The following is a 17765-nucleotide window of genomic DNA, read 5'->3' as shown; positions in this document are numbered from 1 at the left end:
CAGCCACTATGGAGAACAGTGTGGAGATTCCTTAAAAAACTGGAAATAGAACTGCCTTATGACCCAGCAATCCCACTGCTGGGCATACACACCGAGGAAACCAGAATTGAAAGAGACACGTGTACCCCAGTGTTCATTGTAGCACTGTTTATAATAGTGCTTCCAGCACATGGAAGCAACCTAGATGTCCATCAGCAGACAAATGGATAAGAAAGCTGTGGTACACGTACACAATGGAGTATTACTCAGCCATTAAAAAGAATACATTTGAATCAGTTCTAATGAGGTGGATGACACTGGAGCCGATTATACAGAGTGAAGTAAGCCAGAAAGAAAAACACCAACACAGTATACTAATGCATATATATGGAATTTAGAAAGATAGTAACAATAACCCTGTATGCAAGACAGCAAAAGAGACACAGATGTATAGAACAGTCTTTTGGACTGTGTGGGAGAAGGCGAGGGTGGGATGATTTGGGAGAATGGCATTGAAACATGTATAATATCATATAAGAAATGAATCACCAGTCCAGGTTCGATGCAGGATACAGGATGCTTGGGGCTGGTGCACTGAGACGACCCAGAGGGATGGTACGGGAAGGTAGGAGGGAGGGGGGTTCAGGATGGTGAACACATGTACACCCATGGCGGATTCATGTTGATGTATGGCAAAACCAATACAATATTATAAAGTAATTAGCCTCCAATTAAAATAAATAAGTTTAAATTTAAAAAAAAACTCAACATTCAGAAAACTAAGATCATGGCATCTGGTCCCATCACTTCATAGCAAATAGATGGGGAAACAGTGGAAACAGTAAGAGACTTTATTTGGGGTGGGCTCCAAAATCACTGCAGATGGTGACTGCAGCCATGAAATTAAAAGACACTTACTCCTTGGAAGAAAAGTTATGACCAACCTAGACAACATATTAAAAAGCAGAGACATTACTTTGCCAACAAAGGTCCATCTAGAGTCAAGGCTATGGTTTTTCCAGTAGTCATGTACAGATGTGAGAGTTGGACTATAAAGAAAGCTGACCGCCAAAGAATTGATGCTTTTGAACTGTGGTGTTGGAGAAGACTCTTGAGAGTCCCTTGGACTGCAAGAAGATCCAACCAGTCCATCCTAAAGGGAATCAGTTCTGAATATTCACTGGAAGGACTAATGCTAAAGCTGAAACTCTAATACTTTGGCCATCTGATGCAAAGAATTGACTCATTAGGAAAGACCCTGATGCTGGGAAAGATTGAAGGTGGTAGGAGAAGGGGACGACAGAGTATGAGATGGTTGGATGGCATCACGGACTCAGTGGACCCGAGTTGGTGATGGACAAGGAGGTCTGACGTTCTGCAGTCCATGGGGTCTCAGAGTCAGACACAACTGAGCAACTGAACTGAACTGAACTGTGATCATTTCACTGCTAAAAATATAAAGTTTATTTTCTCCTTAATATACAGGCACAGGCTCTGGCTCTAGTACTTGAAAATGAAGAACAAACATATAGAAGGAATCTTCTAGGATATATCTTTGTAAGTGACTCTTCATATAGAGAAGGCCACTATACAATGCAATATTTCCAGTGTGTTCTATGGAACACTTGTCCTGAAAGAGACTCCATAAGAAAAGCATTCTCTGGTTAAATTTGGGAGACATACTTCAAAGCTATATAGGAGTTTTACCATGAACACTGTCATTTAAAGTCTCTGAGAAATCTTTAAGTAAAGAAACCTTTGACTAATTCATCACTTCCTGAATCTGAAGGCTGTAGAAAAATTCCCATATATCTAATATCTATTAACATCTTATGGAGTTAATGTTCCATGAATCAAACTTTGGAAAACGCCAAATCATAGAAACACATGTATCCAGATTTCCATCCTTTTCATCAGTAAACCTCTATGTAATTCATTTAAAAATCTAAGTCTATATGCATACAAAGAGAGATACAAGCTTTGGTTAATTTGAATGCTCAGGAATCGTAGAATATTCTGTCTGGCTAACTTAAAAAAAAATTAACTGTAGAATACGTGCTAAATGCATTTAACCCTTGATGAAAAGTATTCTGCCCACTCTCAACTTTAAATATAATCACCTGAGAGTTTTGGTAAAGTGCGTGTTGGATTCAGTAGGTCTGGGGTGGGGATCAGAGGTTCATCAGCAACTGGATGATCCCAATGCAGCTGGTCTTTGGACCACACACTGAGCATCAGGTTACTTTTCTGCCTTGGAAAGCACAGTCGAATAAATACATTGTTATTTTGAATAACATTATACATGTTGATGAAGCCACACACTGAGATAGTTTAATTTTTTTTCAAATGTCCACTTGTTTCCTTGATATGAGCTTCCTCATATAAAAGTAAAGTGGGACCCAATGGGCAGGAGAGTCACAGCCATAATGATTCGCTATCAGCACTCAGCATGAAATATGGTGCCCTGTGCTGTGTGTGTGCTAAGTCCCTTCAGTCGTGTCTGACTTCTTGTGACCCCATGGACTGTAGCCCTCCAGGCTCCTCTGTCCATAGGATTCTCCAGACAAGAATACTGGAGTGGGTTGTGCCCTCCTTCAGGGGATCTTCCCAACTCAGGGATCAAACTTGCATCTCTTATGTCTCCTGCATTGGCAGGCAGGTTCCTCACCATTAGAGCCACTTGGGAAGCTTGTGGTGCACTGTAGGTACTTGATAAATGTTAAGTACACTAACATATTTTTCATAAGCTTAATTCTCAGCCTTGGTAAATCTAAAGGTGATATAGAGACACATCTGCTAAAGAGGGAGTTAATAATATGAAATATTACTGAATAAAAATGAAAATGTTGCCAAACAGGTTGCCAACCAAACAGCATGTTATGGAAAATACTTGAAAGAGAGAAAAATAGGATGTGCTATTAAGTGGAGTCTACTCCTGACTCAGAAAAGGGAAAGGAAGAACTAGAGTCATAACCTGGAAGAAGGTGCCAGTTAAGAAAAGCCATGCTTGGGAAATGGACACAGGCATCTGTGTCCCAAACATATGCTGGAATAGTCATAACATGAATGGAGATATGCCTTTCTCAGGCAGTCTACCCAGAATCGAAGGCATGCCTGGAAAAGGAAAAAAGGAAATATAGATCTTCCATACTAATCCATTCACCGCCTACAAATTATACTAAAAGGACTAAATTGGTACCAGTTATTTTCATAATTCCTCTATTTGTTGCACCATACTTATACGGTGTAAATATTTTGAATTAGGAGTGATTAGCAGTATGAATTATTGATGGTAGTTTCTACTTTCAAGTCATTCAGGACTCCAGACATATGATAATTTAATCCAGAAAAGTGTGTTACAATTATCTTACAATGTTTTGTTTTGTTCTAGAATGTCATTACTGTGCTGTTCATGGAATTTTAATTGAAATAGCTTTGGTACCTTTAGTCTTCTGACACTTTGACATTGCCTATAAATATCCTTTGGTAGGGTCTGGTAATTATATTAAATGGTACTTATTGACTGACTATCACCTGCTTGTGGGATAGTTCAACCCACACCATCTCACTGATGGAAGTATCCAAGATGAGGGTACCGCCAGCCCCCCACCCATCTTCTCTGCTTCTCTCATCCTCATACTGCTCTACCGTGCTGCCCCTCTTGTTTCCCTCTGTAAGGTCCGGCTAGTCAAGGCTGTGGTTTTTCCAGTGGTCATGTGTGGATGTGAGAGTTGGACTATAAAGAAAGCTGTGCACTGAAGAACTGATGCTTTTGAACTGTGGTGTTAGAGAAGACTCTTGAGAGTCCCTTGGACTGCAAGGAGATCCAACCAGTCCATCCTAAAGGAGATCAGTCCTGGGTGTTCACTGGAAGGACTGATGTTGAACCTGAAACTCCAGTATTTTGGCTGCCTGATGTGAAGAGCTGACTCATTGGAAAAGACCCTGATGCTGGGAAAGATTGAGGGCAGGAGGAGAAGGGGACGACAGAGGATGAGATGGCTGGATGGCATCACCGACTCAATAGACATGGATTTGAGTAAACTCCGGGAGTTGGTGATGGACAGGGAGGCCTAGCATGCTGCAGTTCATGGGGTCGCAAAGAGTTAGACACAACTGAGCGACTGAACTGAACTGAACTGAAGTATTCTAAAATTTTTCCAGTTCTTTGAATATGCTATAGTCTTTCTTCCTTCTGTTCCTCTTTAGCACTGGTTGTTCTCACTGCTGGGAATATCCTTTATCCATATTATGTTGATTCCTATTAAACTTCAGGTCTTAGATCTTAAATCGAAAAATCAACTCTTGTTCATTGCCCCTCCTATGATCGCTCCTGTAGACTCTAAACAGTACTGGTCATACTGGTGTGATTTAACACACACATATATATCACTAGTTGCCTATACACACACACACACACACACACACATACATACATATATATATTTATTCACACATAAGCTCTGTAAAAAGACTGTGTCTCAAAAAAAAAAAAAAAAAAGACTGTCTCTCTTGTTCACTGTTATAATTCCCAGGAATGAGCACACTTAGTACACAGTAATATTCAATAAGAGTTTGTTGAATGAAAGGGAAAGTTTTAAAAATGTTCTAATTTTACTTCAAGTCTACTGACCTTGGAAATCAAACAGTGTATTATGGAAAATATTGTCTCTATAGGCATTTTCATGGACTAAAAAATAATAAAAAGTTATGTGTTTTGTTAGTTTTAGCTACATTCTCACATTTTGCTGATATTTTTATAGAACTGTAATTTGGAGACCAAAACCCATAAAGCCTTTTTGGCAAAGGTTCCCAGAAGAGCTATATAAGTAGTGGGATAACTTTTTAAATAATCTCCTCTTTCATGATCTTTTTATAAAACTCTGAAACCATGAGCCCTCTAGTATTTAAAGAGCTAGAGCTGACACAACCTTTTTACATTTTGTAAGAATATAAGCAGTAGCTTGAACACACAACAGTAACAAAACAAAAGGTGTTTATTTTGGCTCCAAGTCAGCCTCTTTTTATTGGTAAGACTTAGACATGAAAAAAATTATGTTTCAATCTTTTATACATTTACTCATCTTACCATTTTGAAAAGCTGAAGAACTTAATTTTTGACTAGTAAAGTAAAATGCAATGAAAAATATGCAGTGCTTTCAAATTAATCTGAACATTATATTAGTAAAATATATTGGAAATATATGAAACTTTCCAGATTAATCACTGCAATGGCTCCCAGTACCCTAGAAAATTAATACCAAAAATTTTTAGGCTAGCATACAAGGCCCTCTAAAATCTAGTCCTAATCAATGTTTCTAAGTTTTCTCTCTCTCTTCTTACAGATCTGCTTGTTACTCTAATGAAAGTGGCCAGCCATTTGCTATACCAGAACAAGTGCATGCATGCTCACTCAGTTGTGTCTGATTCTTTGCAATGCCATGGACCGTAGCCCACCAGGCTCCTATGTCCATGGAATTTTCCAGGCAAGAATACTGGAGTGCGTTGCCATCTCCTACTCCAGGAGAATCTTCCCAACCCAGGAATCAAACCCGTGTGTCCTGTGTCTCTTGCATTGACAGATGGATTCTTAACCACTGAGCCACCTGGGAAGCCATACCAGAACAGTGAAAGTGGAAGTGAAGTCGCTCAGTCATGTCCGACCCGTTGCGACCCCATGGATGGTAGCCCACCAGGCTCTGTGGTCCATGGGATTTTCCAGGCAAGAGTACTGGAGTGGGCTGCCATTTCCTTCTCCAGGGGATCAGAGTAGATGCTTAAATGTTAGTTAGATATTAGAAACTGGGTTTGTTTTAATCAATGTAAGTAAAATTTGCAGAGTCTTCATCTAGACCAGTGTTTCTCAAACTGCTTGCATCAGAATCACCTGGCAGGCGTGTAAAATTCAGATTTCTGGGCTCCACCCCAAAATCGGGTGCAGCTGGCTTAGGTTGCAGTCTGAGAACTTGCATTTCTAACACATTCCCAGATGATGCTGATGGTCAAGGAACCAGACATTTTGAGAATCACTGGTTTGCTTGTTGACTGCAACTAAACTTGAATTGAGCTGCCTTTGTTCAACACAAGAATGAATCTTTGAAAAGTAAGTCAGATTATAACACTTTTCTGTTCAAATATCTGTGCTAGTTTATCATGTCACTTCAAGTAAAAGGTGCTGTGCTTTCAGTGGCTTACAGGCTCACATTATTTGCCTCATACCTCTGGTCTCATTGCCTGCTTCCCCCCAAATCCCATTCTGATGCAGCCAAGCTGACCTCCTTGTTTTCATTTTGACACATTAAGCACCTTCATGTCTGAGGACATTCGCTCCGGGTATTCCATCTGCTTAGATTTTCTTAAATATTTGGCCAACTTCTTTACTATCTTCAGTTCTTTGATCAAGTCTCACCTTCTTAGTGATGAGGCCTATCCTCATTCAATACTGCATCTTGTCTGTGTTCTCACTTATATCAGTGAGAAGCTAAAAAACCAAACTTACAGGAATAGAAAACAGATTGGTGGTTTCCAGAGGTGGGGAATTAGGGGTTGTTAGGGCAAAATAGGTGAAGATGGTAAAAAAAAAAAAGGCAACAACAACAAACTTCCAGTTATAAGATAAATAAGTTTCGGGGATATAATGTATAGCATGATAACTACAGTTAATACCATACTATATATGTGAAAGTTTCTAAGAGAGTAGATTATAAAAGTTTTCATCATAAGGAAAAAATTATAATTGGGTGAGGTGATAGATGTTAACTAAACTTATTGTGGTGATCACTTCACAATTACACATATACCAAATGATTATGCTGTACATCTTAAATTCATATAGTGCTATCTTCCAATTATTTCTTAAATAATGAAAGTGAAAAATAATACTGCATCTTGTCACTCCTCTTCTCATTCCAAACCCCTGGCACTTCAAATCCTTCTTCACTTGTTTGATTTATACTTCTTTGGTGATATTATTAATAGCACTTAAACCATCTTCTAACATATATACTATATACTTCATTTATTAATTTTATTTATTTATTTTTATTAGTTTTTATTGGAGTATAGCTGCTTTACAATGTTATGTTAGTTTCTGCTATACAGCAAAGTGAATCAGCTATACGTATATATAGCCCTTCTTTTTTTGGATTTCCTCCCCATTTAGGTCACCACAGAGCACTGAGTAGAGTTACCTGAGCTATAAAATGTTCTAATTATTTATGTATTTTATATATAGTATTAATAGTGTATATATGTCTGCCCCAGCCTCCCAGTTCATCCCACCCCTTCCCTCTTTGGAATCCATACATTTGTTCTCTATGTCTATGTCTCTATTTCTGCTTTGCAAATAAGATCATCTATACCATTTTTCTAGATTCCACATATATGTGTTAATATACAATATCTGCTTTTCTCTGACTGACTTACTTCACTCTATATAAGTCTCTAGGTCCATTCACATCTCTCCAAATGATCCAATTTCATTCTTTCTTATGACTGAGTAACATTTCATTGTATATATGTACCACATCTCCTTTATCCATTCCTCTGTTGATAGATATTTGGGTTGTTTCCATGTCCTGGCTATTGTGAATAGTGCTGCAGTGAACTTGGGGGTGCCTGTGTCTTTTTGAGTTATGGTTTTCTTTGGGTATATGCCCAGGAGTACAATTGCTGGGTCATATGGTAGTTCTATGTTTAATTTTTTAAGGAAACTTCATAATGTTCTTCATAGTGACTGTATCAATTTACATTCCCACCAATAGTTCAAAAAGCTATACAAATTGGAAAATAAGTAAAAATGTCACTGTTTGCAGATAACATGATACTATACATAGAAAATCCTAAAGTTACTACCAGAAAACTACTAGAGCTAATTAATGGATCTGGTAAAGCAGGATACAAAATTAATGCACAGAAATCTCTTGCATTCCTACACACTAACAGTAAAAGATCACAAAGAGAAATTAAGGAAACAATCTCATTTATCATTGCATCAAAAAGAATAAAATACCTAGGAATAAACCTACCAAAAGAAGTAAAGGACCTGTACTCAGAAGACTATAAGACACTGGTGAAAGAAACCAAAGATGATACAGAAGTTGTTTTGGGATGGGAAGAATCAATATTGTGAAAATGACTATACTACCCAAAGCAATCTAGATATACAATACAATCCCTATAACAGTATCTTTCTGAAAATGTTGCCCATTGCCATGCAAGGCAGTAAACTAATTTCCTGTTTTATCTGCTTGTTAGTGCATACATTCTTTCTTTTAGACATTTTTACTAGTGGTCTGAAGATGTGAAATACCCCCATACACATATCTATTTAAATATATCCTGTACCAAATGGTGTTAGGGCTAAAGATGTTTTAGATTGAAAAATTTCATAAGCAGACCCTTCACTAAGAACACAGAGTTAAGGAAACTACACGTTAGTCCCTAAGGTACTATGGATTTTAAAGGAGTAATTATTTTTGTTATAAGGTATTTATAGTCAATAAAGAGTAGATCTTATAGGACAACAGTTTATACTAGTTTTTCATTTCTTTAGGACTTACTATATGACAAGCAACCCGCTAAACACTCCACATACTTTAGGTTATATAGTTCTCATTACAATCTTGTGAGTAGAAAGACGTTGGAGTCCAAAGACCTTCAACAGCTGGCATTGGGTCACGCAACTGTAAGGGGCAGGGTAAATTTCTATTCTAGATCTCTTTGAATCCTACTAAAATTAAAGTCTGATGGTTGGGGCATATAGAAGGGAGGCTCAAGTATATGTGTATCAGTTCAGTTCAGTCGCTCAGTCATGACTTTGCAACCCCATGAATCACAGCACGCCAGGCCTCCCTGTCCATCACCAACTCCCAGAGTTCACTCAAACTCACATCCATCGAGTCGGTGATGCCATCCAGCCATCTCATCCTCTGTTGTCCCCTTCTCCTTCTGCCCCCAATCCCTCCCAGCATCAGGGTCATTTCCAATGGGTCAACTCTTCGCATGAGGTGGCCAAAGTATTGGAGTTTCAGCTTCAACATCAGTCCTTCCAATGAACACCCAGGACTGATCTCCTTTAGGATGCACTGGTTGGATCTCCTTCCAGTCCAAGGGACTCTCAAGAGTCTTCTCCAACACCACAGTTCAAAAGCATCAGTTCTCTGGTGCTCAGCTTTCTTCACAGTCCAACTCTCACATCCATACATGACCACTGGAAAAGCCATAGCCTTGACTAGACGGACCATTGTTGGCAAAGTAATATCTCTGCTTTTCAATATGCTATCTAGGTTGGTCATAACTTTTCTTCCAAGGAGTAAGCATTTTTTAATTCATGGCTGCAATCACCATCTGTAGTGATTTTGGAGCCCCAAGAAATAAAGTCTCTCACTGTTTCCATTGTTTCCCCATCTATTTCCCATGAAGTGATGGGACCAGATGCCATGATCTTCGTTTTCTGAATGTTGAGCTTTAAGCCAACTTTTTCACTCTCCTCTTTCACTTTCATCGAGAGGCTTTTTAGTTCCTCTTTACTTTCTGCCATAAGGATAGTGTCATCTGCATATCTGAGGTTATTGATATTTCTCCCGGCAATCTTGATTCCAGCTTGTGCTTCTTCCAGTCCAGTGTTTCTCTAGATGTGCTCTGCATATAATTTAAATTAGCAGGGTGACAATATACAGCCTTGACGTACTTCTTTTCCTACTTGGAACCAGTCTGTTGTTCCATGTCCAGTTCTAACTGTTGCTTCCTGACCTGCATACAGATGTCTCAAGAGGCAGGTCAGGTGGTCTGGTATTCCCATCTCTTTCAGAATTTTCCACAGTTTATTGTGATCCACACAGTCAAAAGCTTTGGCATAGTCAATAAAGCAGAAATAGATGTTTTTCTGGAACTCTCCTGCTTTTTCCATGGTCCAGCAGATGTTGGCAATTTGATTTCTGGTTTCTCTGCCTTTTCTAAAACCAGCTTGAACATCTGGAAGTTCACAGTTCACATATTGTTGAAGCCTGGCTTGGAGAATTTTGAGCATTGCTTTACTAGCATGTGAGATGAGTACAATTGTGTGGTAGTTTGAGCATTGTTTGGTTTGCCTTTCTTTGGGATTGGAATGAAAACTGACCTTTTCCAGTCCTGTAGCCACTGCTGAGTTTTCCAAATTTGCTGGCATATTGAGTGCCACACTTTCACAGCATCATCTTTCAGGATTTGAAAGAGCTCAACTGGAATTCCATCACCTCCACTAGCTTTGTTTGTAGTGATGCTCTCTAAGGCCCACTTGACTTCACATTCCAGGATGTCTGGCTTTAGGTGAGTGACCACACCATCGTGATTATCTGGGTCATGAAGCTCTTCTTTGTACAGTTCTTCTGTGTATTCTTGCCACCTCTTCTTAATATCTTCTACTTGTTAGGTCCATACCATTTCTGTCCTTTATCGAGCCCATCTTTGCATGAAATGTTCCCTTGGTATCTCTAATTTTCTTGAAGAGGTCTCTAGTCTTTCCCATTCTGTAGTTTTTCTCTCTTTCTTTGCATTGATTGCTGAGGAAGGCTTTCTTATCTCTTTTTGCTATTCTTTGGAACTCTGCATTCAGATACTTATATCTTTCCTTTTCTCCTCTGCTTTTCACTTCTCTTTTTTTCACATCAGACAGTCACTTTGCTTTTTTGCATTTCTTTTCCATGGGGATGGTCTTGATCCCTGTCTCCTGTACAATGTCATGAACCTCCGTCCATAGTTCATCAGGCACTCCATCTATCAGATCTAGTCCCTTAAATCTATTTCTTACTTCCACTATATAATCATAAGGGATTTGATTTAGGTCATACCTGAATGGTCTAGTGGTTTTCCCCACTTTCTTCAATTTAAGTCTGAATTTGCTAATTCACTATATTATAGCAGAAACCAAAACAATGTTGTAAAGCAATTATCCTCCAAATAAAATAAGTAAATGAAAGTCTGAGTACAGAAATAGCATTTAGAATCAAATCCCATACCGGCCAGAGAAGCTCAGAGGGCTCAAACATACCATGCATACACCAGGACCCAGAGACCCCACAGAGACTGAGACAGAACTGTGTTTGGGTGTCTCCAGAGGAGGTACAGGTCAGAATTGGATTGCTGCAGGGGCAAGGGCTCTGGTTGCAGTAGACTTGGGTATGGCATAAGCCCTTTGGGAGGAGGTCGCCTTTAACCCCCCATAGAGTTGTTAGAACTTACACAGGACTGCAGAAACAGACACTCAAAGGGCACAAACAGAACCCTGTGTGCACCAGGATCCAGGAGAAAGAAGCAGTGACCCCACAAGAGACTAACCCAGACTTGCCCATAAGTGTCCAGGAGTCTCTGGTGGAGGCGTGGGTAAGCAGTGGCCCACTGCAGGGTTGGGGACACTGAGTATAGCAGTGCATGCATGGGACCTTTTCATTACCTCCACCATAGTTTGGCCTCAGGTCAAATAATACCAACAAAGGTCTGTCTAGTCAAAGCTGTTTTTCCAGTAGTCATGTATGGATGTGAGAGTTGGACTATAAAGAAAGCCGAGCACCGAAGAATTGATGCTTTTGGACTGTGGTGTTGGAGAAAACTCTTGAGAGTCCCTTGGACTGCAAGGAGATCCAACCAGTCCATTCTAAAGCAAATCAATCCTGAATATTCACTGGAAGGACTGATGCTAAAGCTGAAACTCCAATACTTTGGCCACCTGATGCGAAGAACTGACTCATTTGAAAAGACCCTGATGCTGGGAAAGATTGAAGGCGGGATGAGAAGGTGACAACAGAGGATGAGGTGGCTGGATGGCATCACCGACTCAAGGGACATGAATTTCAGTAAGTTCCAGGAGTTGGTGAGGGACAGGGAAGCCTGGAGTGCTGCAGTCCATGGGGTCTCAAAGAGTCGGACACGACTGAGCAACTGAACTGAACTGAGTACAGAAAAAAACAGGAGTAAAACAATTCTTGGAGAAATATTGTGACGTAAATTCACAGTTTGGAGCTTAGTGTTGAAAGTGAGCTGTTCCATGTTCTATCTTCAACAATATAAGAGAAAAAGCCTGTAACAAGTAAGCCCACTAGTATTTCATGTAAATACCTCCTGCCTTATGTCAAAACTGTTTTTTCAAGAGCAACAGAATTTTTCCTTTAAATTAAAAACAAACTCAAGATTTTAAATGATTGTTTCCCATTGTATTGTTCCTTTCCTGTCTCTGTTTTTTGACCTAGAATGTAGAGTCCTTAGTGGGAAAAGGAAGGGCATGATCATTCATCTCCATTATCAGCCTTGAGTGGTTTCTATGATCTAAACATCTCTGAGTCAATAGACATGTAAATGCTCGTGTAGTAAGAGGAACTATTCATCCACACTGGACTTTTACTTAAGCTCTGTCTACATCCTTCATAGTCATGTTTCAGAGACTGTCTCATTAACTGAGCAGATCTTTGAAAATTATACTCTTTCTTTGAAAAAAACCTCTTATTGGATTTATGCCAACAAAAAGCCGAACCCATTCTTTAATAGTTTAGTATTGGGGGGAACGTAAGGAATTACTGTTATGTTCTAAATTCATTTATGATACCAGGGTACCTTAGAGCAGAGTCAACCAGATTGCATTCACAGTGGAACGAAAACCTGTCATTTTTCAGATGTTCAAGTTCACTGCAGAGATGAAAGCAAGAATGACCCAAGTGCAGATAACCACTCTTTATTTCATCACTCTGAGTCCATTATTGTCTGCGTCCTACTCATATATTTGGTCTTAAGAAAATCTGAGCGCTGCAGAATTAATGCTTTTGAACTGTGGTGTTGGAAAAGCCTCTTGAGCGTCCCTTGGACTGCAAGGAGATCAAACTAGTCAATCCTAAAGAAAATCAACCCTGAATATTCATTGGAAGGACTGATGCTGAAGCTGAAACTCCAATACTTTGGCCACCTAGTGAGAAGAGCTGACTCATTGGAAAAGACCCTGATGCTGGGAAAGATTGAAGGGAGGAGGAGAAGGGGATAACAGAGGATAGGATGGTTGGATGGTATCACCAATTTGATGGACAGAAGTTTGAGCAAGCTCTGGAAGTTGGTGATGGACAGGGAAACCTGGCGTGCTGCAGTTCGTGGGGTTGCAATGAGATGGACATGACTGACCGACTGAACTGAGCTGAAGATAATCTTAAATATATCTTCCTCTCGATCATTCTTTTTTCCTTGTTATTAGTCATCTTGTTTTCCAAAATATGGTGCTATGGGAGAAAATTTTACTTCATGGAGAATGAATAAGGAGATTGTTTTTATGACTACTGTACTGTGCCCACCTGACAATTTTTACCCGTTATCAATGAAGTTAACTGAAGTGTATGAGTGGATTGTCTGAGAATTTCATGACCTCTCTCCCTTGGGTGAGCAAATGAAGGATGCAGTGTCATCTCTTTTGTAAAAATCAAACTTTTCCCCCCATAACCATGAGTTCACTTACATTTGCAAGCATCTGGGGCAGAGAAAGGTCTTCGGAGGTCCCAGTAGAAGCCTGGCTTACATCGCTGGCAGTGTTGACCTTCTGTGTTGTGCTGACAGTCATTGCAGACACCGCCACTACGATTCCCTGATGCCTCCCACACATTAATGTCAAAGTGACAGGCGTCAGCATGTCCATTGCACTTGCAGGCTGGGGGAAAGAAGGATCAGAGGAAAACAAATAATTAAAAATAAAATGACAGTTTCTCTAGTATTCAGGCAGTTACGAGTAGGGTAAGCTGACTGCTAATCTTTTTTAAAAATTAGTTTTTTCAGATTCATAAGTAGAAAACAGACTTGTGGTTGCCAAGGGGGTGCGAGGATGGGGAAGGGATAGAGTGGGAGTTTGAGGTTAGCAGACGCAAACTATTATATATAGAATGGATAAACAATGAGGTTCTACTGTAATAGCACAGGGAACTATATTCAATAAACTGTGATAAACCATAATGGAAAAGAATATGGAAAAAAGAATACATGTGTGTGTGGGGTGTGTGTGTGTGTGTGTGTGTGTGTGTGTGAAGTTGCTTCAGTGGTGTCCGACTCTTTCGTCCCTTAAAGACTGTAGCCCGCCAGGTTCCTCTGTCCATGGGATTCCCCAGGTAAGAATACTGGGATGGGTTGCCATTCCCTCCTATAGGGGATCTTCCTGACACAGGGATCAAACCTGTGTCTTTTATGCACTGGCAGGTGAGTTTTTTACCACTAATGCCACCTGGGAAGCCCTATGTATGTATAATTGAATCACTCTGCAGAAATTAACATTGTAAATCAATTGTACTTCATTTTTTTTTAATTTAGTTTTTTGAATAGTATACATTTTCACAATACAGGAGTCAAAACAGTGTAAGAAGGTATATATATTAAGAACTCTAGTCTCCCCATCCCTATTCACCCTGTTTCCTCTGGCCCTCAGTAGTTTCTTTCCTTTCTTCCTTCCTTCTCTTTCATCCTTCTCTCCCTCCCACCTTCCTTCAAACCCCTTCAAAGGAAACTTCTGGTGCACAGGGGTTAGTAACTTGGCAGATAGATTGATTTGCCTTTCATGAAGTACTGTTCTTCAGTTATTGTCCTGGTGAGTATGAGGTGGTCTCCTAAAGACGCCTTGATTTTCTTATGGGCGAGGTTTGCAGTTTCTTAACTAACAGATTCTCAAAGTCATTTCTAAGATTATAGTCAGTAGCACCAAGTGACAAGTGTCTGTGTTCTATACGTATTTAGATATGCAGCTGGTTTCTGTGGAAAGGGCCATAATGGCACTCTAGGAATTTGGGAGAAATTCTTTAGATTCTCTTGATTGATTTAGAATAAGGATCTGGACTTTTTCCTGGAGGTCAGCTGTATTTGAAAATGTTTTTGCTATTGTTTTTCATTGTTTCCTTGATGTGTTATGATATTTTGACCAGATTCATAGTCTTTAAAAAGCATACTATAAGATAATTTAAGATTTACGCTTAGAGGAAATCCTGTACATTTCCGTGAAACTAAAATAAATCAGTTATGATTCCAAACTAGGTATGGGAAGAGACTTCTCACAATTTTACACACTGTATTTGCCTTTAAATCCTAGTAAAATTGAAGTTTGTTAGTGTAAACATTGTTATGGGCATGTGCATTTCTCTGTGCCTGTATCTTTCTATTTCATGTGTGCTTCATTGTTAATTGCAAAGAAAAAAAAAGGTTCACATTCCCATATTTTTTACTCTTCTATCTAATCTCAAACCTCAAACCCAAAGTTAGCCATGACAGTGTTAGTCTCATTCTTGATGAACTGACATAGTTTCAAATCTAATTTGTTTTTAAAAGTATAAGTGAAGAGACAGGTATTATGGTATTCTAGAAAAAAAGTATTTAATTTGGAGTCTGAAAACTAGGGATCAAGTCCTGACTCTATCATTTACTAACTTTGGCAAGATACTTCAAATTTTATTGGACCTCAGTTTACTGATCTCTAATATGTGATTAACACCACCTACTTTATAGAGTTGTTTTGAGATCTGAATTCAAGATACCTATTTTCATTATTATAATTCAGTATCTGTGAACTCTAAACCTCAGTTGCTTTGTGTCTGGACATGTTTTTATTATGTCAAACTCTCAAGAAGGGTGCTCAGGTTCAACATAGAGTCCCAGCAAATGAGCAACACATTTTTGGCAAAATAGTCATATCAGCGACTTTGCAAGCAGTAATTATTTCCAGTGGCTGAAGTCACAGAGGGCAGTGATATGGGCTATGTTTGTGTAGGTTAGCATCTGTCACCTACCACTTAATATTGTGTTTCTCAAGACAACAAACGAGAAGTCTACAGATGTTTACATGGCAAAGAAGGCTTCTGAGTCTGTGGACTTGGAACTTACTTCTGCACTCATTTGGAGACCCTGTTTTTCCATCAGCTGCCTCCCAGGGGCGGTCATTATATAAAGGTGCACAGTGTTGGCAGTGGGTGCCCGCTGTGTTGTGCTTACACATACACTTTCCATGGACCTGCAAAGAAAAGTAAGAGCTGAGAGTAAAAGCAACTCTAGGAAAGAACATTCTTCCCACAACCTCATCTCATTCATTGGCTTTAGCCATATGACATTCATTCACTTGAAGATGTTAGTCATCAAGATGAGAGATCCTTTCTTTGGTTTGTCTTTGCTGTTAATTCAAAAAACTGCAAAATATATATTTTCTTGACAGCAGGATACATGACCCAAATAAGCAATTCTGAGATAATTGCTTGGCATTTACTTAAAGTTTTAATACTTCAATTTTTTTTTATTCTTACACAAAAGTAATACATCTTCAATACAGAAAATTTAGATCTTTCCATGTCATTAAATGTTTTTGTACAACACCCATTTTAATGATTTCCTTGTACAATATACAGTTTATTTGACCAATCACCTATTTTTGGTTATTTAGGCTTTTAAATATTTTTATACAGTATATTTTAATTCTATAATTAATGTCCTTGTAGCTATTGTGTACATCTTCATTTATTTGAAATGTGTTTTCTAGAAGTAAAGTTGAACAGTCATCATCATATTTTTAAGGCTTTGAAGACATTTTGTCATAATACTGGGCATTTTCTTTTAATCCCATAATTCAGAGTAGCTGAGGGTTTTAAAAATAGTATTTCCCCCAAGGAAAAATATTTTAGTGGGATTGTTGCAGGAAGGGGGGGCCCTTCCAGGGCCCGAAACTGGGCTCTTGTCTAACACTCGGAAATGAATTGTCCAAGGAGACACATGTACTGACAAAGCAAGAGATTTTATTGGGAAAGGGTGCCCAGGTGGAGAGCAGTAGGGTAAGGGAACCCAGGAGAACAGCTCTGCCACATGGCTCACAGTCTCGGGTTTTATGGTGATGGGATTAGTTTCCCGGTTGTCTTTAGCCTGAAGAGTGGTGCATGCCTTGTTCAGCCAAAATGGATGCCAGAGAGAAGGATTATAGGAGGTGGTCAGACATGTGGTGTCTCCTTTTGACCTTTCCCGAACTCTTCCGGTTGGTGGAGGCTTATTAGTTCTCTCTTCTTTACCAGGACCTCCTGTCGTAAAACAACTTATGCAAATGGTTACTATGGTGCCTGGCCAGGGTGGAAGGTTTCAATCAGTGTGCTTCCCCTAACAGAATTATTTGGGATCTGAGCATTTTATGAGAATTTTAGTATTTTATATTATCTCATCAATAATTTCTAAAAATTAGTATTTGAGATCATCTGGAGTAGTTCCTAATAACTAAGTTTGCCATGAATTCTAGTACCAAAATGAATTTATTGACACATGATGTCATGACTGTACAAACGAACGTTTTTTGAAGTAGCTCAGAGACAGAGTCCCAAACTTGGATCTATGAAGTGTCGTTTGTTTTTTCTTGAGAAACAGTATAAAAGATAAATCAATGCAGAGGTAATAAGTTATATCAACCATTTACAATTATTTAATGAATATCTACTAGAGAAAGTTGCTATATTAGGCAATGTTTGATGCACAAAGCGTTACAAAACATGATTTCTATCTTTAAGCAAAGTACAATGTAGCTGGATAAAAAAGATTTACATAGAAAAAATTATTTATAAACAAGACAATAAATAAATACCTAAGAAAGAAAATTATGTTGGAATTCAAAATTTGCAGAAATCACAGTAGATTAATAGTGACTGAGGACTTTATGAGAGAGACGGGTTTCTGAGATGGGCGTTGAAGTTGGGCAGTATTTCTGACAGGCAGAAGGAAAGAGAATTTCCAGGAAGAGGAAACAAAATTAACCAAGCTGTGGTTCTAAGAGGTTAGGG

General features: G+C 39.0%; 1 protein-coding gene across 5 annotated transcripts in view; it reads right to left on the bottom strand.

Annotated features, from left to right (window-relative positions):
• The window catches only part of NTN4 (netrin 4), a 127504-nt gene that overhangs the window by 42543 nt on the left and 67196 nt on the right, over positions 1-17765 (bottom strand). For all 5 annotated transcript variants that reach the window (XM_040232792.1, XM_040232788.1, XM_040232789.1 and 2 more), the window contains exons 4-5: positions 15844-15970; positions 13448-13636 (exon numbers count right to left, since the gene is read on the bottom strand). In XM_040232792.1, the coding sequence (XP_040088726.1) occupies positions 13448-13636; positions 15844-15970 (316 nt within the window). The remainder of the gene's footprint in view (positions 1-13447; positions 13637-15843; positions 15971-17765) is intronic.

The sequence above is a fragment of the Oryx dammah genome, unplaced genomic scaffold (genome assembly GCF_014754425.2).
Source record: "Oryx dammah isolate SB20612 unplaced genomic scaffold, SCBI_Odam_1.1 HiC_scaffold_29, whole genome shotgun sequence".
NCBI classification, from domain to species: Eukaryota; Metazoa; Chordata; class Mammalia; order Artiodactyla; family Bovidae; genus Oryx; species Oryx dammah.
This window is presented reverse-complemented; position numbering and strand designations above follow the sequence as displayed.